Here is a 27012-nt window from a genome sequence, read left to right on the forward strand (position 1 = left end):
TGTATGTGATAACATAGATTGAAAAATAAGCCAAAGTGATACCACTTCTCTGAATAGACAAGCTAAGCTGTCAGTGTGCTGCTGTAAGCCAGTGAAAATAGAGCGGAGTGCCAACTCTTTGCTTTGGTACACAATCTATGTCAGTGCGCTGCTGTAGCCTAGAAAGTTTCTTTGCCTTTTGGACTCGTACGGTGCCGGTGCAGGTGTTGTAATGTTTTTCTTGGTGGTGCAGGTGAAACGACTGGAGGGGTTGTGCCACCCAGATTTGCTTCCCTCCATGTAATTTTCCCCAGACATACGTTCATATTCCACACAAAAACAGCATTTCATTCAAATTATGTCAAATTCCGCGATATTCCGTGTTTAAAATAGATTCCGTTTTATTTGGCTAATTCCGCGATTCCATCCGGGATCCCGTGATCGCGGAAATTATAGGGCCCTACATAACTTCTGACCAGATTCACACGTCGTCTCAACATTTTAGCCAGGTATGTCAGGGGCCACAGAAGATCTAAGTCTAAAGGGGGCGTGGCAGTGGGCATGGCATACCACAAAAAGTCCCATAACTTTCAAAGGTGTTAGTGTAACATCACAAACTTTTGATGCAAAGTTTGTCCTTGGCTACAGCACAACATATTAAATTCGCACACCTCCTTCTTCTCAGGCCCACTTCCATTTTTTTTCTTTTTTTTTTTTCAGTTTTTCCAAAGGGGGGCCATGTGGGATGTTCTCTGACTTGACAAGTAGCTGCTGACAAGTTGGATGCTGGTTGTGCTCTTTATTACAGGACCATTGGTGGGGGACAACATGTTTACTTGTTAACCCTAAACTGGGTATAGAGGTTTTACAGAAACAACTCCGGTGACTTGTTGGAGGTGTATTTTTTCCCAAACAACATTGGTTTATTGAATATTATGTCTAGAAGTGTGCAATAGTGGTGGGACCCTTGCTGATTTTAGTGGTGTAATTCGTACTTAATGGATCTGGTGTATGTTGCCAGATCATACAAGTTTGGTCCCGTATGGCGGCCAGCTGCCCATGAAAAACAAATGGCCATCTGCTTGATTCATTCTGGTATCACTTGTTCTGGGTAGAGGAAACTGTACCCTAGATGCCACAAGTGGCATTGGTTCCCATGTTTCCAAGACAACCACGATATAATATTTTTTAGAAAAGCATTATTTGAATAACGTGTGTCTACATTAATGGTCATGTGTGTGTTTTGAGGAAGGGGTGACAGGGCATGAATGATTGTTCGTGATAGGCCCAGCCGGTCCTCTTGTAACAGCCTGCAGACAGTCCTCTTGTAACAGCCTGCACCGGAAAACAAAGAGTTACCATGGTAACAGTCAAGGGTGAAGGAGGAGGGCGTGTCTGTCGTCTTGCACTTGAAGTGGCAAGATGGACATTGGCAGGCAGAATGGTGTGTGAGGGGGAGTGATGTGCTCGATGGTCCTGTGCCATTCCTCTTCACCAAGTCTATACTTTCCTTTCCTTCCTGTCTCCCGCCTCGTTCTCTTGTCGTCGTCCTGCAGTGAGTGGGAGGCTGTAAGGAGAACAAACACCGAATCTCAATGAGAGCTGAGAGAAAGGTAGCTCTCTCTCTCTCTCTCTCATTGCTGAGGGCCTCCTCTTTTAAATTTTATTCGCTGAGAGCATAAGTCAGAAATGTCAAATCATTAGACATAATGCTGACCTACAGTTAATGATGTGGCACTGTTGCTAACATAGCTTTACGTTTTACAGCTGAATGTTAATATTGGAAAGTGATTGGCTACATAGGACAAAGCTGGCCCTAATCAAGATGGCTGACAGGCTGTTTCATAAAGGGCAGCAGTGACTACAGTCATCCAATCATTGACCGTAGGCATTAAAAGTCATCATCATCATCATACCTGAATTTGCACCTCTGTTCGGCATTAATTCAAAATCAGCTATTCTAGCATGGCAGCAACAAGATGGCACATGGGGAAGTGGGCACCATTAAAAGGGGAGGCAGGATGGTCTCATGTTTAGTGGTTAATCAACTCCCTGACCCTTGAGGTAGCTATGCTTGAGCAAGGTACTTAATCCCTACCTACTGCTGTCCCGACCAACAGGCTGACCATCCACCCCAAACCTGATTAAAAAGAATTTCCCCCTTAGGGGATGAATAATGTTTTCAAACTAAATCAAATGAAATGCCATTCCAGGCCATGCACTGAAGACAGGGTTACGGTGTCCATTACTTGTTGTGGTTTTGACCATTTGGCCCTGAGATAGATGCAGGTTTGGTGTTACATTGCCTTTTCTTCTCTCAGATTGCAAGTGATGTAGAGGTGAATTAATAGGTGGGGAAACCAGGGCCAGCAACCACCAGTACGAACAAAAATCAATTGCTTTTTCAGAAAAGCATCTTTAGTGTATGCTTTTTCCTCTCTTGCACTGTTGGCATCAAAAGCCAAATTCACATCACCCCGTATACCAGTGGAGTACCAGAATGGTGCGATCCTTGAGAAAGTAATTCTACAGGTTTTTCTGTTTGCTTTGGTTTCTTGAGTAGAATCTAATAAAGATAAAAGTAAGAGAAACAGTTCAATTATCGTCAACATTTTACATAAATTAAAAATAAACTGAAATGAGATGTTGATAGATTCTTGCTAATATGTATAAGCTTTGCAATATACAGTGGCTATCTGTGTGTGGGAAAAACATTTTCTGGAACAACATAGTTTAGTAGATAAGTTTATCTTGACAATAAATAAGTGAATTATTTGGTTTTCTTGCTTCTTCCAGGACTGTAATAACTTAAACTACAGCAACAGTTCATGCTGTTGGTCTGGACAGAGCCTGCACTTCTTTTTGCACTTATTTTCTTAAAAAACAAACAAACAAACAAACACTATCCTCTTGTGATTTACACCAGTTTAAACTAATATGAATTCATGTCAGCCTAAAAATGGTGGTTAAACGGAGTTTAGGTGTGTTTACACTCCATTACATCCCTGCAGATCCCCGAAGAAGAAGGAGGGACATCTGGTGCGGGTGTGTGCTTGCATGTGGGTGTTTGTGTGTATGATGGAGCTAAGAAGAAAAGAGGTTTTTAAGTGAAGAACAGTGAGTCCTCTGAAAGTCCAGATGGTGTTCTGTGCATGTGTGTTTGTGTGTGCGCGCACGTGTGTGTGTGTGTGTGTGTGTGTGTGTGTAAGTGTGAAAGAGTGAGAGAGAGAAATCCGAGAGCACACTTGAAACAGCAATTTCCTCCGCACTGAGTAGCAGCAGGTAGCCAGGTCTCCATCTTTAAAGAAATGAAATAGAGAGAATTCTTTCTCTCCATTGCACTTTGTACCGTCTGGAAACTGTGAGCTTCTCCGTACTTTGTTCCTGAAAAGATTGTTTGCTTCTCTCAGTACAAAATTCAAATTCAGCAGGCTTTAAACCAGGAGCCGATGCCTCTTTGGAGAAAAAATGACACCCAGTCAGAGGAGAACCTTCACCCCAGGCAAGAAATAGGGTAGAAATGTAAAATGTAATTATTCATACCATAATATGTGCACATATACACACTACAGTGAGAGAGAGAGAGAGAACTGAATATTTTTAGTGTTAACAACTACTAATATGCAAGGCAACTAAAGCACTAGTTTACTGTCACTCGTATCTGAATCTGAAATTCTTTGTACACCTTGTGCTTTGTTTGGATTTATTTAAAAAAAAACAAAAAAAAAACATCTATTTAGTAGATTAGAAGTGGTGCAATGTTACATAACAGGCAAGTAGCTGCAAAGTTTCACAAGTCATTAAAAAGGTGATGTGCAGATAGGGAGAGAGAGGTATTTTCACATCTGCATGTGTTTGGCAGGGTTGTGAGGTTTACCTGTGACCACACACACACACACACACACACACACACACACACACACACACACACACACACACACACACACACACACACACACACACACACACACACACACACACACACTCACACACACACACATTGACAAAAGCTGACAAAAAGTATACTTCCTGACTTCCAAATTAGATACATTAGTAAATATGCAGATAGAGAGATAATTGGTATCCACCAAACAACGTTTGCTGCACATTTTCAAAATTGATCGGAAGTATGAAGATTGATGTGAACTCATTATCCCACCACAGGTGCAGAGTGAGTTTATGTAGGCTGTGAATAGCATTGTGGTTTTCTGCTGTCAGATTTTCCCTGATTAAGTCAATTGTACGCACACTGTAAAGCACAGTGTGCTTTATTTGGCTCGATACATCACAATAACCCCATTGTTTGCTGTCTTTATAACCAAATTAAATTGTTTAGCTTTTGTCAGCGGGAGTTGCTGTTCAAACTAAATGAAACTCAGACGAGCACAAACCCAGCTGTCATTCAGTTTCATGTTCTGGGATGAGCAATGGCTTTCAAAAGAACAATGTTCTGTTATTTCTAGGAAAGAGGAGTTGTTTGCTTGAATTTAAGATCTTCATTTGGGCAGGTTGTAATGCAGGTTTCATGCAAACGTCTGTGAAATGTGGGGTCATTTTTAGCTTACGTTTGCAAAGCTCATGATCATATAGCAGCAGCACAAGAGACTCAGCAGCGGATCAGCGCCACAGCTGCCTCTGTGTGGAGGAAACATTTAGAAGAGGGTGTGTGATCAACCATTGTTGCTGCATGTTTTCACCATGCCATGTGCTTGAATATTGGAGGCTTTCCAGCTAAATACTTTAGTGATTGTGACCATTACTTCCGCACATCCTAAGAGGATTCATTCATATGGTAATCACATCAGTGGCAACGCTTACCTTGCTGCATATTAAGAAGAGTGGGATTGTAGTGTTACAGCTTGTTTTTGTTATCTTTTCTCTTCCTGGTTTTCTGCTGATCTCTTCTGTCCTGCCTCTTCCTTGTTGAAGCCTGACTGTTTGCTTCACTGGTGTGAACAGCGGTCGTCACTCAGGATTCAAGGCGAAGGCATTAGTATTCCCAAGGCCCGCACTCGGACCTAGCCATCTGCTGTTTTCGGGCTGCTTCTCTGGCCCTCTGGCCCCCTTTTTTCACTGCCCCAGCCCTGCTTTCAGGCACAAACACGTGCACATTTGAGACATTTGTCAGCTGAACAAGGGGAAGTGTCTAAGAGTAATTTACAGCTGTAGCTCACTGTAGCTGTAGCTCACTCTAGCAGACGTAAATAAGTCTGTCCTTGGAGACAGCCCTGCAGAAGTGGTCCCCAGCTGCAGCTCAAAGCAGCCAATTGAGATGCTGCAAGCAGGGAGGCTGGTATGCTGCTGGTGTGTGTGTGTGTGTGTGTGTGTGTGTGTGGAACCTTTTTGTTGATGACGGTAACTACTTGAATCTGTACCCGTATTTCAACACTTTAATGTGGGAGACTGTGTGTGTATATAAGTGTGTGCGCAAGTGGGAAATCGGAAACAGAGAGAACTGTAAAGTGATGCAGCCAATGGGATTCTGATCTCTGGCGACACTAGTCATTCATTTTCTTTCTTTTCTTTTTTTTTTTTTTTTAAAGATTATTTTTTTGGCATTTCTGCTTTATTTGACAGTCAGGGTAGAGATAGACAGGAAAGGGAGAGAGAGAGAGAGGGGATGACATGCAACAAAGGACCTGAGGTCGGATTCGAACCCTGGTCGCTGCGATCGGGACTAAGCCCTGGTACATGGTACATGCTCTTTACCGGTGACCCACTGGTGCGCCCCAGTCATTCATTTTCTTTACCTGTTTATTGCCACTTGAATGCTGTGCTTCATTAGTGGTTTAACTCCCCCTCCGCACTTGCCCTGAGGATCCCCGTCGCCGTCGTCCATCCATTTGTCTGAAAAACTGAAGTGAGATTGATCCACATATATTAACCATAATGCATTGCAGTTATCCATTATTTCCTGATGAAGCGTCTTGTCGAAGGGGCAAATGATTTAAGTGTAATAAAAAAAAAAAAAAAGTATAAATATAATTAGCAGACCTTCCAACCTGTACTAATTTTTCGTACCAACCACACATTTCTTGGTCAAAATACACAGGTATGAAATGCCTACTTGAAGTACACCAATTAATTGGAATGTCAGCTACTGTTCTCCCCAGTTATTCCCTGACTAGTTTTCAGTGCACTCAGTTAAATAACACCTGTTTTTTCCAACCCTAACCCTTTGAGTTTCCACAGCCCATCCAATCTGCCCCCTCCCAATTCTCCTGGGAGTGTCTGTAGCATCTGTAGCAGTCTCTGTAGTCGTCACCGTACCGATTTTACCAAGTTACAAAAAAAAAACAAAACAAAAAAAACTAACTAACAGTGCTGAACTTTCATCTCCCTACCTATTAAAATGGAACACAGCATTGCTAAGGTAAAATAGATAAAAGGGGTTATAATAATCAAGCATAAAAATAAAAAAAAATATATCCTTATTTGGGCTGTAGTTACTCTTTAGTCTGAATCACAGAGCCTGTTGAGTCTTACAAATTAAATTCTGTCCATAATCTCCTGAAATTGAAACCAAGGACATATTAAACTTTACCAAAATAAATTACATTTGTATGAACAGTTCTATAAAAGTTAACAAATTGACTTTTAATGACTACATCACTGGTCAGTTGTTAGTTGGCCACCGCCCAGCTATCATGTAGTCTCTTTATAATATCATAATTCCTTTCAGAGTATTGTATATATTTTCACAGCAAATAAGAGAGGCCTAGGCATATTATCAACAATACTGAGCCAGTCAAGCTCAGTTTTTGTTTCATATTTAACTAAAGCTACTTGTGGAAACTCACAATGTCTAATGTTACAATGTGTTATTTAGTTAATTTAGAATATGAATATTTGCTATAACTTAAATAGATGAACATGCTTTTCATTATGGAATATTATGACTCTTTGCCTTGATAATCTCATTCTTAAGGCTTGACTGCCCTGCCCAGTATGCACTTTTTCTGAGCGAGTGCCTGGACAGTTTGGTGTAGTGCTTTCTTAATAGTTTGAAAAGCAAAGGTTGCATCCACTGTCATTTAGAGTTATTGCCCATTTACTCCTGGGCTTCCCCAATCATCACCTCTGCCAACTGAGCTGGACAGAGGTTATGTTTTCACCCCATTCAATCAGTTGATAAATCATGAAAAAACATCTTAATGACACCAAACAGTTGGGACAGACCCCCTGTTTTGATGCGATAATACTGACAGTCATACATGGTTGCACACAAATGCAATAAACTTTCAAATCTGAAATCAGCATTATACAACCCAGACAAAGCAGATTTGTGAAGAGCCACCTGGCTAGTGACTCATAGGGTTTCCAAATTTACACAGCAGATAGATTGGTGGTTAGGAGAGATACAAAAAAAAAAAAAAAAAAAAAAAAACAGAAAACAGAAAACATGAAAAATCTACTCAGGTGAAATGAAATACAAATCCTGCTGCAGTTCATCACCAGCACATTGTATAAGCACAGCTCATGAATTCAGGAAGCCAACAAAAAGGAGGTCAAAGGGTGCTGGTCCTCAGGGGAAGCAGTTACCCATAGTTACCAATCCTTACCCTTAGTTACCCCCAGGGGACTGGATAAGGGTGGGGTTGGGCCTCTGCTGGAGGATGCTGGGATATCATAATGGAGGAAGAGAGTGGGTGGAGCGAAGGAGGTGCATGCTGTGTAGCAGCTGGTGGGGGAAGGGAGGAGTGAGGGGAGACGGGAGGGAGGATGATACCGTTTGTTATGCCAGATCCCAGTGCTATTCTACACCTCATCCCAGCTCAGGTAAGAGATACTGCAGATACAGGGCGTCCTGGATTTGAATAAGCAGAGGTAATATCTAGGTCGTCTGCAAAAAGGTCAGCATAAATGTGTTGTGTTAGTGCATTAACCCTTTTTAGTGATGAACAAAGCTGGCTGAGTACAGTGTGCTTATATCTCAGCAGGTGCACAGCATTGTATGTGTCCGTGTTTACGTGTGTACACTGATGCATGTCTTTATGTGTCTATATGTGTACATATATGTATATAACATCATGACAGCTCTGTGCCTTAGAGAAACAAGAGCTAGTCAGCCTAATAGATGTGCCTCAGCTGGTGCTTTGTGTACACCTTCAAGTTTAGCCCAGTCCCCTCACTTGAGTTCCTTAGAAACAACTAACTCTGTATTTGTGTATGTGAGTGCGCGCCTCTGTGTTTGTGTGGCTGTTTGTGTGGGAGGGGATGTGTTTTTGCTGGCTTGCGCAAGGTAATTAACCATTGTAATCACTAGTGATGGAAAATGTAATTACGGGGAAGGAAACTTGGGGGACGCAGCGACAATACCCCTCTGAGGGCAATTGTTCATGGCGACTGAAGAAGACAGCACAACAGAGGCGTGGATATGGTGACAAAGTGGATGATGGGGCACAGAGGGATGTGCCCGACAGACACATGCTCTCCTCTCTCTCAACTGATGCCATTAAAATGCATCTCTTACATCTGATAGTAATGCACTGTCTTGGCACTAATCGTGACATCTGTTTGCATGTATGTGTTTCCACTTATGCCATCTGTAATGGGATTCCTTCATGATTTATAGCATGCCCCACTCTTGTCTAGGCACTGTTTTAATGAGACTGTCATTTGTATTGGAGTTTGCATGCAGAGGCAGGCCAAATAGTTTCTATCTATCCACTCTTATTTCTTACAGTCAGGCTGCTTTTGAATGTTATTAGTGCTGCAATGTCCTCTTGTTTCTCAGACAGGGTCAGAGAAACAAGAGGACATTGCAGTGAAAAGATGAATGCTCATTTGTGACCATTTAGTCATGGATGTTTTAGAGTGTTTTTCGTCTTTCTTGGCTTAATCTCACCATGATTGGCCAGCATCCAACTACGATATCTAAACAATTTAACCCTTTAAAACCTGACCAAATTCACTTGGTTTCTTTCAAAAACTTGGATTAGCAGATTCAGTGGACCATGTGCAAGACAAGGCTTTGTGGTTTGTCGTGGGTTTCTGCAGTGCATTGATTTCAATAGCAGCTGTAACTGAAACAACATGGGAAAAGGGCGATTAGGAAATGAGCAAAAAATTACTAGCGACATTACAAGAAAAATGAATTTAGAGTTATTAAAATTATATATTTAAACATCAGATTAGTGATGGTGGATTGATGTCAGAATGCTTGTGTTTAATGCTTGCCCTTTCTCAACATTTAATACTTAACACAAACCAAAATATTTCTTGATATAACATTAGCTTTCACAGCTGATCAAACATGCGTCCTCTGGGTAATGAGACTGTCTTATACTTGGGCTGCCAGGCTACTTTTACATCATAACAACAAACCTTTTGCTATGCTGCCTCTCACCTTATATAACCAGGTTTTCTATGGAAACAGAGCTCGCTGTCTCTCAGATGAACCATTTTCATCCAGCAAACCGCAGTATAGACTGATCATCTGCAAATCTATTCTGACGTTATCCGTGTATATTTTCAGCACATATGACCTTGACTTGACTATCAATTCCTTGTCCGTCTGTGTCTCATTACTGTAGTTTTATGTGGCATGCTTAGAAAGGCCCCACCACTCTTTGTGTCGTATTTTCGTCAGTGCCTTTTGTCCCTGAGCCAGGAGCTGGAGCAATATATTGAGTGTGCTGTTGTGCAGTTGGAGCTGTAGTTGTGCTAAGTAAGCACATAAGTGCTGCCCTGGATGTTGATAAAGTAAATGAGAGGCTGTCCTGTTCAATGGCTGCAATAGATCGGTCTGTCCGGCAGCAAAATGTTGCAGCTGTATGCAAAGTGCTTCAAGAGCACAAGAGACAGGGTGTGTGTGGTTGTGTGTGTGTGTTTGGTTCTGGGTGTGTATCAGCCATTTGGGTGGGTATCAGCCATTTTACAGAATAAGGATGGATTTAACACTGTATTTGTAATAGTAGTCTTTCTTGGCTCGTTCAAATATACAATTGTCTTTGTCATCAAAGTGGGAAACCTCCAGGCCTTATTTTTGAGCACTCCATCCTGTTCTGTTCTCTTTCCTTTTGTTCCCATAGTGTGCATATTCTAGTCTTGATTATGCCTAATGGTGAATATTTCTTACCATATGCACCTGCAACATGCGGTTCATGGTTTTGTTGGTTGTCGTTATGGGCAATTCTGCTCTAAAGCTGTGCCTCTTTGTCTTTTCCAGGATCAACCAATAACAATGCATGGCCTCTAAGCAGCCAATCATGGCTCACAGGAAGAGGCCAGGGACCAGCGGAGGAAACAGTATGGCCGCTCCAGTCCCCGCCCCCTGTTCCGCCCCTCATCCTACAGAGTCACGTGATCTGAAAGCTCTCCCCCCTCGGCCACGCCCCATCCGCTACCCCAAAGAGTCACATGACCAAAAACCTCTTCCTCGATCTTGTAAGGCACAATACTCCTCCCCAAAAGCCCAAGACTTGGCACATAACCAGCCGGAAGGGGTTGTAGAGGCTGAAGTGGAAGAGACGCATTACCACAGCCAGCCAGACCCAGAGCTGGAGGACCAGCGGCCAGCGACGCCCTGTACACCGGAACATGAGCATGACCAAGATGACCACGAACAGGCAGACTTCCACGGTGGAGCGGACAGCCTGGATGAAGACTCCAGCTCCGACTACATCAACAACACTTCAGAAGATGAGGAAGATTACGATGACGGTGAGTGTGATGTTAAAACATTTGCACTGTGATGTAGTGCTTTGGCGGAGGAGCAGGAACACAGGGTGACTTTTAATGTAACCTCATCCATCACAGCTTTTGAATCATATCTCAGATCAGGTCTGATTGATATCTCCACACATTAGGGCTGGGTGATATATCAATATTATATTAATATTGTGATATGAGATTATATATTATCTAGGATGATAATATTGTGATAAGTCTTTTCCTGGTTTTTAAGGCTGCATTACAGTAAAAGGATACAGTTTTCTGAGCTTCCCTGCTCTCCCAGTTTGGGGGTCACAGCCCCGAGAGCTCTGATTACCAGCAGCACCACTGTTGCCTTCACTCCGTTATCTATCTCTCTAAGCTCTTGGTATTTTTCAGGCTTCTTGTGTTCCTTCATCCTGATGTTGCTGTTGCTTAGGATGGCTACATCTATCACTACTGCCTTCTTCTGCTGTTTGTCGACCACCAAGATGTCTGGTGGGCTAATCAACCAGTCATTGTGTTAGTCGACAAACACATCACATTGATAAACATCTGGAAGTCCCACAGTATCTAGGCTCTGCCATTCTCTCTTCCTTGTCTTATCAGACATATCAGTGGCCTCTATCTCCTCAGCTACTTATTAGGTCCACCTGTACAATCTAATACAATTCAATAACAGCTCTTCCATAAATTCTACCTTTTAAGAAAGTTCATAATGTTCAGTTTTTGTTGACATTGTGGAGAATGTGTAAATGTAATTCTCTGCTTATTATGGAGGCTGTAGTTTGCAGAGGTCTTGTACTGGACTACATTACATTGAGAGACGTTTCAAATTTTTTGTCCTCCCTATTTATATAAAGAATATTAGAAACACCTCTCAGCAGCCCCACTAACTATGAGCTCCATGCCGAACATAGAATTGAATGAACACCTCTATTAGTGACAAAAAGAAAACCTGAGCATTATAGGCATCACAAAAGTAAACTGAATGGCAAAACATTTGTATTGTATTATATTAGGTGTACCTAGTAAAGTTGCCACTGAGTGTATATGGTGCTGCTTGCAAGTCAAGCTGTCCTTTTTTTCTTGATTGTTTGCATTTTAGGAGTAGAACTGACATCAGCTATAGGTCGTCCATAGGTAGTCCAAGTGTATATTTTATGCAAAAATCATTGTCTTTGTTGCTCTTATGGTCCCTGTGGAGAGAGAAATGTAGTATGAGAATACAACCAACACTTATGGGAATTCATCACCTCCGAGGGCTTTTCAGACACAGAGTGCCTGAAAAACATCATGAGGAAACATATGTTCAACTCTCATTTTTCTTTGCTCCAAGGCATGCTTTTCTTCCACTGATCCTTGATTGTGGCACACTAAGAATGCAGAAGCTAGAAGCTGGAGGCCATCAATTGCACACCTGACTGACTGGGAAAAGAACCCCTCTCTCTGTGGTCCTTCTCAAGATTTCTTCCCCTCTTGCTTATCATTTCTGGGGTTTTTGTGGAGTTCTTCTTGCCTGCTATAAGGGTTCAGTCATGAGGGTGTCACAGGGCTTGTTTACAGAGATGGTAAACAATGATTTTGGGCTCTAAACTTTATGTTTGGTGAGGTCACATCCTTCAGGACGTGGTAAATAATGATGCTGCTTGCAATATTCAAACTGTGGCGAGTTTTTTGTCTCCACACAATTGAGATCTGATAGGAATGTGAGTCAGGCCGCTTCACAGTCTGGATTCTGGGTTTGGAGCTCAATGCGTCCAAGATGTAATCTTAGGGTACACACACCTTACAGTTGATGTGAGCAAGTGTGATCGGGTATGCCGTAACACCCTTTGAATGGTGTTTCTTCACTTGTATCTGTTCATTTTCTGATCATGTGATCATGAATCCCTCCAGGTCTGGCAGAAGAGGACGAGGGTGTGACTTACTACATCCGCTACTGCCCAGAGGATGACAGCTACCTGGAGGGTATGGACTGCAGCAGCCAGGGAGAGTGCAACCACGGCCACAGCCACAGCCACAGTCAGGGAGACTGCACCAGCACCGCCCAGCCGGGTGGAGCCCACACTGACGAATGTCAGGAGGCTGTTGAGGAGTGGGTAGAGGAGGCAGAGAGAGATGGGGAGGTAAGGGAGGATGAGTGGGTGGAAGACGAGGAGGGGGAAGGTGAGGTTAGGGAAGAGTGGAGAGAGGAGGAAGAGGTGAGGGAAGAGTGGAGAGAGGGGGAAGAGGAGGTGAGGGAGGAGTGGAGGGAGGAGGGGCAAGTCAGAGAGGAGGAGTGGGTGGGGCGAGAGAGGCACAGGGTGGAGGAGTGGGGTGCGGGAGAGGGGGAGGTCCGCTGTGAGGTGGTGGAGCAAGATCCAGATGAACAGATATACAATGGACGACCAGAACCCATTCTGGACCACCACCACCATCATCATCATCACCACCACCACCACCAACCCTCCCTACAGGACACCTTGCATCCCCGGCAGGTTGTGGGGGAGGAAGAGGAGGAGGTGGAGAGTGAGGAGTACTGCCCTAATGAGGAAGAAGACGAGGAAGTCGAGGAGGAGGAGAGACATGGACAGGCCTACACTGGAGACTACTATGCCCCCGAGGACAATGGGAACTCAGTGCGGGTGTCTCCGTACCGCAGCCGCAAGGTGCTGGTGGTGGAGGGGGAGACAGGGGAGGAGGCGGAGGAGGACATTGACCAAATTGTTGCCGAGATCAAGATGAGCATGAGCATGGGAAGTCTAAGCAGTGGCACCGACCAGAGTCCAGAGGAGCTGGTGCAGGACCCCGCACCCAGCGACTACACACATGCCAAGCCGGACGCAGCCCCCTACCCGCCACCTCACCACCGCCATGACAGCAGGCCCAAGTCCCTCAACTTGCCGTCCACACGCCACAATAACCCCGACCTCCAGAGGGGCTTCAAGGTGCACCCACGCTCCCCTGAAGACAGGCAGAGATGGCCACAGGAGGTGAGCTGTTTCAAAGAGGGTGGAAATGTGATAACTGCTACCAATTACACATTTTGGCCATTTCTTCATTTTTCTGAATAAGCATCTCTATCAACCGTGACTAATACCAGTACTACTGCCAAACACAAGGTTTCACACTTATTTTTAACCTGGGACTACCCCCCCAAAAAAACAGGTGGCGCTATTTACAATAGCAGAAGTCCCAGATTGTAAATTTCACCTTCAGATTAACTGGTGTCACAATCTTCCATCCTGACTGAAACATTTTCTCCACCTTTTCACCCTGGCAGTCTGCATTGGGAACACAAGTCAGAGTATAGCCCAGAAGATGATGCTTTATTGGTAATTTCTCATATTACTTAGGTTAAAGTTACACTGAGGTGACGATTGTGTGATTAAAATGTAGAGCATGTCCTCTGTCTTCACACCTAAACCACCAAACCATCAAAACCAAACTGAGATGAGGTCGATAATTACCCAGGACTGATGCTGTGTTCCAGTCCCCGGTGATAGTGGGATTTTAGGTGAGAGTAAAAGCATGTAAAAGAGCATGAAACCAACATGCTACAGGTCTTGAAATAAGGACAAATAAAAGATTTTACCTCGGTGCATCTCAGAAAGACAGATTTGGCAGAATTAAACTTGTCAGGATTTAAATGGTGCATTCAGTGCACATAAAACCTTTTCTTTCTCATCAGACTGCTAGATCACAAGAAGCAGAAGGATCAAAGCAATTTTTCAGAGTGTGATTCGCCCCCCCCCACTGAAAAAGGCTCTGAATGCTAAACATATTGGTGATGTTTAAAAGCAAAGATTGTTTGAATTCCACACTTCAAGCCGGTGAATCAGCCACCATTTGAAATATGTTCAATCACTACTTTATATGAAAGCACAAGGATGAAAGGCAAGGGACAGAAGAATGCATGGGAGGGAGCCTGCATGATGAATAAAGTGCAGAGAATACATAAGGCAGAGCTTGCACAGAATATAGCGAGGCTGTGGATGTGATTATAGCAAATCTGTGGTGAGGAAATTGAGTTATTGGTGGCATGTTGCTTGTTTCCATCCAAAGAATAGCTGGTGCCTTCCTCCTCGCCCGTCCCACCTTCAGCTCCCCCTCCCCCTCCCCCTCCCCAAAACTCCATCTCTGCCTCTCTAACAGTTCTGAATGCATACACACATGCAGCGCCATAGATACACACTCACACATACACACGATCACAGATTCCCCATCCTCTAAAAAATCAGATGGCGAGAGGAGGAGAGAGTGTGCCTCCTGCGGGCATCATGCTGATACACACCTGCTCCACAGTGTGCACATGTGCCCATACATTCTTTGTGTGTGGCACATGGGTAGCAGTGAAGTGGGTCAGACAGCATGACTAGATTAAACTGGATGTAGGTACAGTACAGATTCAGATTCAGATTCAGATGATTGCCAGACTCAGAAAATTCAATCATCTACTCCTTTGTTATCAGATGAAATGTTCTGTGTCAGGCTTTTAGTACAAAACTTGAACATGACCCTTGAATATACTGTTAGCAGGACAACAGGAAATTAAATGAAAGCTTTATTGCTTAAACATCGAGCTTACATTTTGCTGGATGCCGCGGCAATAAAAGATTATGTCCCTAATGCAGATGCCGTGTTGCTACGATGTGTTAGATGAAAACAAATATTTTAGTTTAGTTTACTAGTCTACTAGTTTATTTGACAGGGCAGATAAATATTAAGGAATAGGGATAAACAGTTAATCAAAATATTATTGAAATTGCAATATCCAAATCACAGGAGTTGCTGTTTTTTGAAGAAAGTAAAATGTGTGACAGAAAAGCATTATAAAATAGGTGTTATGATTTTACACAGATGCCCAGCCTACAAATTGTATCGTCCAAATGTAAGAGAAGATGTTTGCATGGTACAAACCCCATCCAAAAACATCTTTTTTTTTTTTTCAGTGAAAATTCAAGCTATGTTGCAAAAATTATAATTTTCACTAAAATTGTAAAGCAGATTTCATATTTTGTCACTATGTCTGTAAAATTCATCACAATCTGTTTTTTTTTTTTTTGTTTTTTTTTAACAATCAGACCTATTAATAGAATTTCTCCAAATGTCTCAGAGTTAGTCAGAGAGAGTAATCTTCATCTGTAGTCCCTGGGCAGGCTGTTAATTAAAAAAAAAAAAAAAAAAAATAGCTGCAGGAGTAAAACCAATGAAAATACAATCAGTGATATAAAGGGGTTGTGTACATCATTGTAATCAACAATATGTCCTTGTTAGATTATGTTTGATACCTTGGTATCATCACTGTAAATAAATGAGACCATATTCAAGCCACCAGTGATACTGTTGTTGCTAGGGTTGCTAGTGCTAGTGTTGTATTAAGAGCACATTTGAACCACATAAACTCATCTGGCCCTTTGCCTCTTAGGTGAAATGTCTTTTCTTTCACTTTATTGAGGGGGATCAATATGTTGCAAGCAATTTTAGGCCTTTCACTTGTCCCACCATGTGCCATTTTCATCAGCTGCCTGTTTTGTGCCGGAAAGCAAGATTTCCTGCTAAATCCAACCTGAATTGAACACAGTGTGAAATGCAGTGGAGATAGTACAGTAATTATGCTAACATATCAACATGGTGACGGGGTGGTTAGTTTATGTTAACATGCCACATGTTTTATCTTTATTATTTAATAAAAGCAATTGGATGTGCAGATATTTGGCTGGATTCACTGGAGATAACGGATCCTTCTACATGGATGCTGTTTTGTACAGCAATGATTAGCATTCAGTTCCACCAAACAACAAAATGAATCTGATTAATTTAATGACTGTTTGCACAACTGAGTTGTGGAACATGTTGAATACTGATCAAGACTTTGGATTCAGCTCTGTATGTGGAGAGAGGGGCAATAATGTCATGTCTGTGGAAATTAATTTAAGTTCCAGATGCACAAAAGCGTGGCTAATTTCTTTAAATTTCACCTTTGTTCTTTTCATTACTATCATGCCAAGGAGGAAGAGGATTTATTACCAGGAGGATTTCATTTCAGCAACTAATGCATTATACAATTAATGTCATAAAACTTGTGACAAGAGGTGTACAAGATGGCTATTCAGGGGAATAAGTTGAAGTGCAGCCTCTCTAAGAAAAGGTGCAGCCTGTGTGTTGGATGTGTAGGCTATATGTATGTAATAAGAGGGTTTGCTGAAACAGTGTGAAAGAGAGAGATCACCACTCCTCCTCTGAGGAATAATCCTCCAATCAAGTGACATTTTGGCTTTGATGTCTCTTGCTTTTAGCAAAATTTGCCAGACAAAACAGGCAGGAAACAGTTTTTCATTAGCAGTCCAAAATGTTTTTTAGTCGTGCATCCCTCTCAAGCTCCTTTCTTTCTTTTATAGTTTTGAGTCACTTGATGATTTTTCTAAACCAATCCAAACCTCTGCTACCCCTTTCAGCCAGTTAGCACACAGAGGAAAATAGGAAGAGAAATGTGCTTCTTGTGTTTGACTTGTGTGTCTCTAATTTTGTCGTTAAAGCCCAGACAGTTTTATAATAAAGCCACTCAGAAAGTCATATATCAACTTGAAAGTATTTCTGTTCTGCCTCTGATATTTTAGCTACAGTGGTTGTCTAAAGTGTTCCCCACTCGTTTTTACTCATTTTACTGTCTCACAAAGTATTTTACAATACATTAAATTTGGGAGATTGGGACTTAAATATTTGCAAATTCTGCCTTCTGTGAAAGAAAGAAATAACAAAATAGGAAAAAGATATTTACTCACTTGGTCTATACTTTTTACCTTCCTTTCTGTTCCTGTTTCACTGAGGCTGGCATTTGATTTCAGTTCCTGGGACTTTAAATATAAATAAATGGTCATCCTGCCATCACTATAGTAAAACCATAGCAATTGAATTGAACCTGAATTTGAGAAGAAAATACTTCTGTACTCTCTGTTCTCTGTCCCTGTCTATTCTTTTCTATTTGCTCTCCTCTGCTCTACCATACACCATCCTGCTCTGTTCCGTTCTGTTCCACTCACACCTGTGCTCTGTTGACCTCGCAGGTGAGCAACGGTGCAGAACAACCCAGAAAACAGCAGCGCTCCGACCTCAACGTCCCCCTAGAGAATAACAATGTACCAGAGGTAAGATAATATTGGATTTTGTGTTGCAGTGCTCCTTCATTTTCCTTTAGATTTGCAGCAAAGCCACGATTTCACATGCTAGACGGATAATGCTGTTTATTTTGTGTGCTTGCGTGCATGTGAGCAAGCAAGAGTGTTTGTAAGAATGTCTGAGTAAATGAATAATTGTGTAATTACAGCCTCAGCTCGTGTCCTCTGCTTACGGCATGATAGCGCGCTGGTAATTGAGCAGCGTGTCTGTCTGCTTACAGTTTTATGAGAGCCATTTTTCACCCAGATGTCCGCGGTGGATGTTTCCTGTTCAGGCTCCACCCACACCTCTCTGCCCACGGGCGGAACAAACTCTGGCGTGTGTCGAATGTGTGGTGAGAGGTCAGAGGATCTCTTAGCAGGATGAGTGTTAGTATCTCAGCAGAGCCCACTCAGCTGTAGCTTTCTCTGGTCACATGAGTCACTCAGACATGGCAGCTCTCTATAGTCGTCTCCTACAGCTTCCTCCTCCCTCCTCCGTATCCTTGCTCTTTATCGGCTGCAGAGCTCTCCACAGGGATCATATTTTTTAGTATTGCTTTTTTTTTTCCTCAGGCAAAACAAACAAACAAACAAAAAAATACAAACAGTGAATGGGTACCCACTCTCACTTACGCCTCCACCTACTGTCAAAGTGCCATTGAGCAAGGCACTTCAAGGAAAATTCCCCACACAACACTGTTTAAAAACAGGAACTGGTGACTTACTTACATTGCATTTGAGATTTTTTTTTAACCTAACTTTTGACTAGCAAAAATAAAACGTCAAACAAATGTAGTTTAAATCACCAGTCCAAAGTTTTAACCCTGTAATGGCTGAGTCCAGAAATAATGGACAGAAAATTCAGATTTTTTGAAACTGGAGTGTTTACTGAACCTTCTGACAAATTAAAAAAAAAAAAAAAAAAAAAAAGTATCAGTTTGCATATATGAGTTCTAATTTGTATTTTGATACGTCAGGCGTTTGTGTGCTCACAGTTTGTTTATCTTAAACAAACAAAAATATATAAAATGCAACATTTTAACCCATTAACCTTTGAGTTTCCTTTGAAATGTTTCTCAAGTAATTTTTAACATACAGCAGAATGTTTTTTCTTATGTTTTCACTGTAAATATGGGTGAAATGATTACCTTTGCAGTGCTAAAAGTGCTAATTTCTTCTCGGAATTGTTCAGTTTTAGTAGAAATCAATAAGCAAAAGACAATTTGTTAGTAAGGGACCTATGGCAATATTCAAATAATTATCATTCTTCATTATACAGCAGGTTGCATATATATATATAAAAAAAATCAAAATAGGTTAAAAAAAATCTCAATTTCTACAATAAATCTACCTAATTATGTCAGATAAACCTTTAATTAGTTTACTTAAATAAGGTAAAATGGCTGTATGTTGCATTTCTGAATGCATAATGTATGAAATGCAATAAAATGAATAATGTAACTTAAAAACCGGCTGTATCGAATTTGATACACACATTTTCAACACAGTTTTACTATAAATTAAGTTGAAATTAAATTAATATGAAATATTAAGTAGTTTTACATTGCATCAATCCAGTAAATATTCCTATTGAAGTTTCAGTAACAATTTGAAAGTTTTTCTTACCTTAACTCTTTCAAAATTGGCAAAAATATCCATGAAAAACGACTTGTGGGTCACTGACTGACAGCAGGCACTTTGGATTGCCCAGTTGAAGGGCCTTTGGTACATCAATTACCCACCTCTGGTGGATTATCCATGCAATGCATGTGTCTGATTGTATACATCAGGTTTTTCAAGAAAAAATATCACACAGTGATGATGTAGAGGTCTCTAAAACTGGTGTATCAAATATGATGCATTTGGCATTATAGGGCTAAGTAGTGTAAATGTGTTTTAGGCCAAAAAACATGTAGCTTCTGTTCTGTAGCTGAACCTGCACTCGGATGTTCCTGGAGGGAGGGACAGTGAAATGAGGATTCAGTGAAGTGTCACATTATATGACTATTAATTTCTAAATGGGAGATCACTTGTTTCCTGCCCACATTCGTGATTCTGCTCCCTTTCAAATGATCTTTCTGGGTTTATCTGCCAGCCGCTCAGCCTTCTATAAATCCAGTCTGCAAGCAGAGAGGTGTACAAAGAAAATATGCTTGGTTTATTTATTTATTTATTTTTTTTATTAATAATGTAAGAGTTTTTGCTTGAGGTGTCATTGATGTTATAAACTATGTGAGGCTGTTTGCCTTACATCTCATCAGTCCAGCAGATTTTACCTGATTAAGAAATTAGACTGCCTTGTTTGTTAACGGGATGGTAAACCCAGTTAAAACATGGATTTTCTTATCCAGAATTATACTCAGAGAGGCTAATCTTCATATTACACTATTATACTAGTATAAAGTATTATCTTCATCATCTACCAAGATTTAAGAGCTCCTAAAAGTCAATAACTGTAATAAAATTGGGTTTATGGGGCTTCAGTTTCTACAATAATACATTCCAGCAGGACTGGGTGGGCTTTTTGTTCCCCTTGGAAGGTAGCAATATTATCTGGACCCTGGTGAGACCAAAACTGTAAGCAAATGGTTTAATAGCTATCATTCTGCAGAGCTTACAGTTTAGAGGCTTGTAGTTACAGAGTTGATGGGAGAACGTTCATGGCTGTTGCCATCATGAGCTAAAGCTCTTTCCTAAAACCTGGTGGTTTTATATCCAGCAGCAGCACAAAAAACTGGTGTGCTTTGCTTGTGAGTCAACATTTACCATTACTCATGACTGTTTGTCAAACCTCGTGTGAAGGATAAGAGTCCAACAGGGGCAAGAATAAAAACTGAGGTTGTGTTCTGATTGGAGCACCCCTCTCATATGTGTGAAAGTTGTTTTTACTCCCCAGCAAAACTAATCGTCTGATTCAGGAGAAATCTATTAGGCCTCTCTCTGCATAGAAAGGACTTCAGATTCTCACGAAGATGGTTTCTACATTTAGTTTACATTTTAGTTTACCATCCCTTTTCAAAAGTAGCAGTTCTTTGCATAATGCCATCAAATTTATTGCAGTTTCAGCTTTGACAAAAGCTGATGAAACTCAAGCCTTTTTAATGTCTGTGCCATTGTGTTTATCATCTGACTGTGTGCTTTTGATTGGTTTATTTGCTGTGAGAGTCAACGGAGAATGCAGAGACATTGTTAGTTCACTGTAAGCCTATTCTCGGAGCTTCATCCATCATCATAGCCTGTTTTTGTTTTCCAGCCAACAAAGAAGGCTGCGTCATTCCCCAGCTTTGTTGATGGTAAGTTAATCTGCCTCTACACCTGTTCAGTGATGAAATCAAAATATTCCAATTCCATGAAATGATTCCAAGGATTTATTTGCTTTCAGTCTGACCCAATACAGAATGTGATTCCTCCAGTGTAATCTCTTTCTCCCTTTCTGTCTCTCTCTCTCTCTGTGCCTGAGAGCTGTCTCTGGGCAGATGCTAGACCTAATGATGTGAGAGGAGAGAGGCTTAGCTGCCTCTCTGTTCCTCAGATCATGACAGTGCATTGTGTCCCAAAGTGGGTGTCTTAGAGTCCACATCTACATATCACAGAAGCAGATTAATCTCAGCCCACCCTCCTACCAGCTCTGCACCTCCCTCCACTGCTCCCAGCCTTCACACACCACCAGCGGCCATCTCGCTGCTCAGTCCCTCCCAACCTGTTAGCAGCTTTTCTCTAACTACACAGTAGGGCTAGGCGGCAGTTCAGTCATATTATGCATTGTCTTAGTGGAATCATATAATGATATGGTGATTTTGACATATGCCCCATGTTTCTGCTTTTTAAACCGATGATAACAAGCAAATTGGTTATTTTTCTGTCTATTACATGTTATTTTTATCCAGTGCTCTCTATCTGTGTCAGGACCCCATTGATAAATCACACTTGGGATTTTCCTGATTCAGTAATGGCTAAATCAATAAATTACAATGTCGTGTTGTGAAGTGGGCAGGGTTGTATCGGGTGACCAGGGCTCCGGAAGTTAAAATTGTATTCATTTTCCCATTCGCAATGTTATATAATAAGAACTGTGCTGAAATTATTCATGTTCACTGAAAAAGCCAAAGGTTCAAGACTGTGTACATAAACACTTTAGTTGATGAGTCAACTTCGAGTCCCACAGTGCATTGCCTGAAGAAGCTTTACTCTTGGATCATTTCAACATCTCATGGTGCAGTGTTTTGTTCCTGACTGCAGCCACTGATCTGGAATAATACAACTCAATATGAGACTGAAAATACTTTAATATATTTTGTGGCTTCAGCTGGACTCTAAGGGTTGATGAGGCTCATGGATACTGTAGTATTTAGTGCTATTTGACATACTGAACTGGGAAAACGTGATTTCTCTGACACAGAGTTGAAATAATCAGAAGCGATGGCCACAACATAAGCCTGCAGTGCCATTTATTCATCCAGGAGAGTCCCATGATTCTGGTTTAAGTAATATTGCAGTGATCATTAAGAGTCACAGGGGTCAATGGGGAAAACAATGGACAAATATTTCTGGAACCCACAGCTCCACCCGCTTCTCAACTGTATTAGGCCTGAAATATTTCTAGGAATCTTAATTAACAATTTCAGAGTTTTGTTTGATGTCAGATCACACCTAACATTACAATGGACATTAATTTGATTTTCCAATATGCGATTTTGTATACATGAGTCATACTGGAGTATACACCGATACTGATTATTGATACTATTGATCTCCAGCTCTAGCTCTAGTGCAATCCGCATCCTGCAGTGATTACAATGCCCTCCCTGCCCTGCACCCCATTCGCTTCACCCTAACAGCCCTCTCTCCTTCACCTTATCTCCCTGTTAATTATAATCCTCTCTGCTCCTCCCTGGCCCAGTCCCAGGACCCTGCGAGCCAGAGGACCTGATTGATGGGATTATCTTTGCTGCTAACTACCTGGGCTCCACTCAGCTGCTGTCTGAGAGGAACCCCTCAAAGAACATACGCATGATGCAGGCCCAGGAGGCTGTCAGCAGGGTCAAGGTACTCAAAAACACCCACGCACATTCACACAGAAGCACAGACGCATACACACAAACACACATACACACACGTGAACCCATGCCCACACACAATCTTGGCGTTCGGTGTTGCAGTTTTGGCCCGAACATTTCTACTGGCAGTCAGACCCAGGCCTGGCAACATACTTCTGTTCTCTCGCTGCTTAATGTCTTTTCCCCATCCTGCTGTTGTGTTTCTGGTTTCTACATACATCTAGATTAGGCTCTTCGGTAGCAGTCCTGACTGTGGGCTCAGTTATATACGATTTGGAGTTGTTGTGTCACATTGTGTTTGTTTACACCCCAGGAGACAGGGTTCTATCAGTTGTGCTGGTTTCCTGTCCCGCTCTGTATAAATGAAGGGTCTTTTTTATATGATGGCACCTCTTTCCCTCTTGTCCCCAGAGGACAACTGCAATGTTACAGTCCTTTAGCTCTTGCTTAGGCCCCATGGGTAACACTCGTTCATAAAGCACTGACACCCTCCAGTGGAAATATGTCCAGCAGCTTTACATGGCTAATATGTTTTATCGTTTTAGTCATAGATTATCTGAACACTTTTCTCACATTACTGTACGTGTCCTGAAGGGGAAAAAGTAGATGCTCCTGCCTTTAAGCCGTTTGCGCGGAGTCAAGTGATCAAGTGAAACTGCACTGCACTGAGTTGTATAGTTGACTGTAGAGAGAAACTGGAGAAAGCATGAGGTGGTAGGGAGCATCTGCTATTTCACCACACGGGGATACTATTACTGTGAATACTGTTCTATAATTGGCACATAATGGTTGTGCGTTATTTTTAGTTAAAGTCAGGTCCAGACTGCTCCTCATTAAATGTATATGGACATCGATGCTGTTTGTGTCTAGAGCAAAGCAGTTACAATTATATATTAGGCGTGAGTGGTCTGTTAGGACAGCTAAAGAGTTTGGCCATTTTGGGCTGTGGGGTGTTAGTTTGACACAGCTGGCTGGATAATGGGGCTGCTGGCATGCAGGCTTGTTGACTCTCACTCCCTGCTGCTCACTAATGCAGCTCTGACGATGATGTTCCAGCATATTTTCAGTGAAACGTTGTGGATGGAAGGCTAGAAGTGCAATGTAATGGCGCTCAACACATATTATTTTTGACTAGCTTGATTGTTTCCCGTTAACAGTGTTAACCGCCTACAGTGCTGATATCAGCTGGAAGACATGCAGGGACACAGAACTTGAATTGGAGCAGAACCGACTCGCCTAATGGAATCAACACTCCAGGACGGGCGAAGCGTTAACGCTGATTGCTACTTTTAGCAAGCGACCACAGCACAACATCCTCTCAGTTTTCACATTATGGCCTAAATGGCATGCGTTGTCACCATAGCAACCAACCTAATCGCCATTTTATTCTGTACCAGACAAAATGTCCATGACATGTTCAATGGCCGCTCTACTCCATTCACATTCTGTGGGCAGAGATAGTCCAAACATCTGTTCGATATTTCCCTCCTTGCAGCAAAGCCAGGCATTCAGCTCGCTAGCGTCTGATTACTTCTGACATTTGGCCACGGATACACCCTTCGTCCCTCTGCCAGCTCGTCATGCGTGATCACAAAATATAATGTCGTGTCATAAAAGGTTGGCCTTGTGTGGTTATGGTCATCAAAGTATGCATTGCTACATGATGACATAATGCAGTGATGGTGTTTTGTGTTTTGTGTTTTTTTTTTGTTTGTTTTTTTCACAGTAGCTTATCCATGCACCATCTCTTTCATCTCCCTCTCATGTCAGCTCAAGCCTGGCTGTATTTCTAAATATTAAATGACCTGCCCTGTAGTGGTCCATTGCTGCTCTAACAGGAGTCTACTTTTAGAAAGACATGCTGTAACAAGGCTTGTCGCTGATTAGATATAGACGCATGTTGGTGTGGCCGCTCGGTGGGATAGGTCAGCAATTACTGCAGTACAGACAGATGGAGTGATATGTATTTACAGAGAGAGACAAAGTGTGTGTATTGCTCGAAACATCAGGTCAGGTTCTTTTTCATTTTTCCAGAATGAGTGCATTTCACCAGTTTCTAACATACATTACAGCGTAGCAAGTGAATAGACAGCAGAATGGCACACAAAAGTGAATAGCAGCCGGTATTTTCAATGACAGCCTGTATTAATGAGTGGTGCTATACAATGAATAAGCCTGTTGGGTAGCTACTGTTTGGTCAGTTGGTAAGATAAATTACAGATAGAAGTATGCCACCAAATAATTTAGGCTTTGTATTGAGCCTAAATGGAAAAAAAAAAAAATTTTTTTTTTTTTTTTTTTTTTTGTGAGAACAGTACATTGCACTGAGAGAGAGAGAGAGAGAGAGAGAGAGAGAGAGAGAGAGAGAGAGAGAGAGAGAGAGAGAGTAAAGTTTGACATATTATCAAAAGTAGGGCTGTGCAATATGAACAAAATCAAATATCAAAATATCCTTGACCCAGTACCTGTAACGCAGCCTTTAAAACCAAGAGAAAACAACATTTATGCCATATCACAATAATCCAATAAACAAAATCCTAGAGTATATCTAGTGTCATATCACAACGTCAATATCAGTATGTCACCTGGGCTTCAATAAAAGTTTTTTTTATTATTGGTTGAGATACTCATTTTCATGTAAAAATGAGAAAAAAGTCCACAAAATCCAGTGCCTGTCTGCACGGAAAGTTGACTGGTTTCTGTTTTGTACCTCAGTCACCCAGTTCAGGTCACTGAAGCTGTCAGCTGTTTTCTCCCTCACAGAATGCGAGGAACTGCGCTGCATCCAAAATCGCATACTGTTCTGGAAAATATTGACAACATAAGCTGTATGTGTGTTCAGCATAGTTCAGTGTGTGAATAAACAGTATTTAGCTTTTCAGATGTACTGATTGTCATCATTACCCGCGTCGCTTGCCGTTAGCCCCTTGACAGGTTGAAGATGTGTAACCATGGTAACCTGTGCCAACCTCTACTAGCACCTGAATGGACAGCGAGCGTAAACATGATGGACCTCTTGAGTTTTAGTCTTTTGTTCACTTCCTTGGGAGGACTGAGACTGCCGATTCTGTATCTCACAGGAATCTTGGTCGTCACTTAATCCTTAAATTACTGAAAAATATAAGCAACCAGTCCAACCGTCACTGCCACATACACACAGGTGCCGACACTGCTGGGATTTAATATGTAGCATGCAGTTTCTGTGTAATTTCATGGTTAGTTTCCCTTAATAAAACTAGCTAATGCACTGCAGTGGAGGATACTTATGCCAGCATAGCGTCCAGTGTTTGCATACTGAAGTTTTTCACTGGGAGTAGAATGCAGTTCACACACCACTGGATTTCTACTAAGGTTTCTGACACACTAAAAAATCGAACATATGGTTTACTTGCACAAAAAATCATGTTAGAATGGAATCTCAAACCTAGTCCTGATGTTTTTACACTGAGACACACACCCCCTCCCTGTTCTTCTGTCTGCCGTAGCGGCCAGAAGACTCAGGTGACTTGAAGTTCGCCTGAATCCAGCTCTCACCCTCTGGCCTACTGCCTTCTCTTCATCGGACAGTCTTCTTCACCAGAGCAAGGATGTTGGCTAGCACTATTGCTCACCTTTTTTTTTTTTTTTCTCTTACTCACTCTTTCTCATGCACATTTACCCTCCCAGCAAAACGTCTTATGAGGATGAAACCATGGCAATGGTTACCTTTCACCTTTCCGTGTCTTTTTTTGTGCATTGGTATGGATTCATCAAACAGGAAGTCGCTCATTTTTCTCTTCGCTCTGTCCCTTGTGTGGGAAGCCGGACGGCAACTGATATTTAATCTCTGGCATTGAAATTGGCAGTTTAATCTTTGTTTACAGGCAAACCCAAGCGCACATGCTGTACTGTGCAATCAGGTTCTTGTGCTTGCTCCAAATCAACCCAGATACACACACATACACCAGCGCAGCAATGCGGTGGATGTTGTCCTTGGCATTTAGACCCTGTAGCGTTGAACGGAGTGAAAGGGAACACATTGCGCCAGGTAAATTGTAACAGGCCTGTATAGTTTATTTATGCAGATCTTTTTGGCATGATGCTCACTCCTTTTGATGTAATATTTATGCAGCGTGATCACCCACTCACTCTTTCCTCCTGTCTACCTCCTCTCTCTGCGGCTCCTCCTCAGCACAGCG

At 41.9% G+C, this 27012-nt stretch overlaps 1 protein-coding gene across 4 annotated transcripts in view; it reads left to right on the plus strand.

Moving 5' to 3' along the window:
• The window catches only part of apba2b (amyloid beta (A4) precursor protein-binding, family A, member 2b), a 95034-nt gene that overhangs the window by 48462 nt on the left and 19560 nt on the right, over positions 1-27012 (plus strand). For 3 of the 4 annotated variants that reach the window (XM_030045319.1, XM_030045321.1, XM_030045320.1), the window contains 5 exons: positions 10151-10644; positions 12535-13610; positions 17685-17765; positions 21031-21070; positions 22678-22823. In XM_030045319.1, coding sequence (XP_029901179.1) covers positions 10170-10644; positions 12535-13610; positions 17685-17765; positions 21031-21070; positions 22678-22823 — 1818 coding nt within the window. In that variant the 5' untranslated portion in view covers positions 10151-10169. Of the gene's footprint in view, positions 1-7742; positions 7759-10150; positions 10645-12534; positions 13611-17684; positions 17766-21030; positions 21071-22677; positions 22824-27012 lie in introns of those variants that run through there. The other variant, XM_030045322.1, reaches the window with a different exon arrangement.

Source organism: Myripristis murdjan, chromosome 3 (genome assembly GCF_902150065.1).
Source record: "Myripristis murdjan chromosome 3, fMyrMur1.1, whole genome shotgun sequence".
Lineage (NCBI taxonomy): Eukaryota > Metazoa > Chordata > Actinopteri > Holocentriformes > Holocentridae > Myripristis > Myripristis murdjan.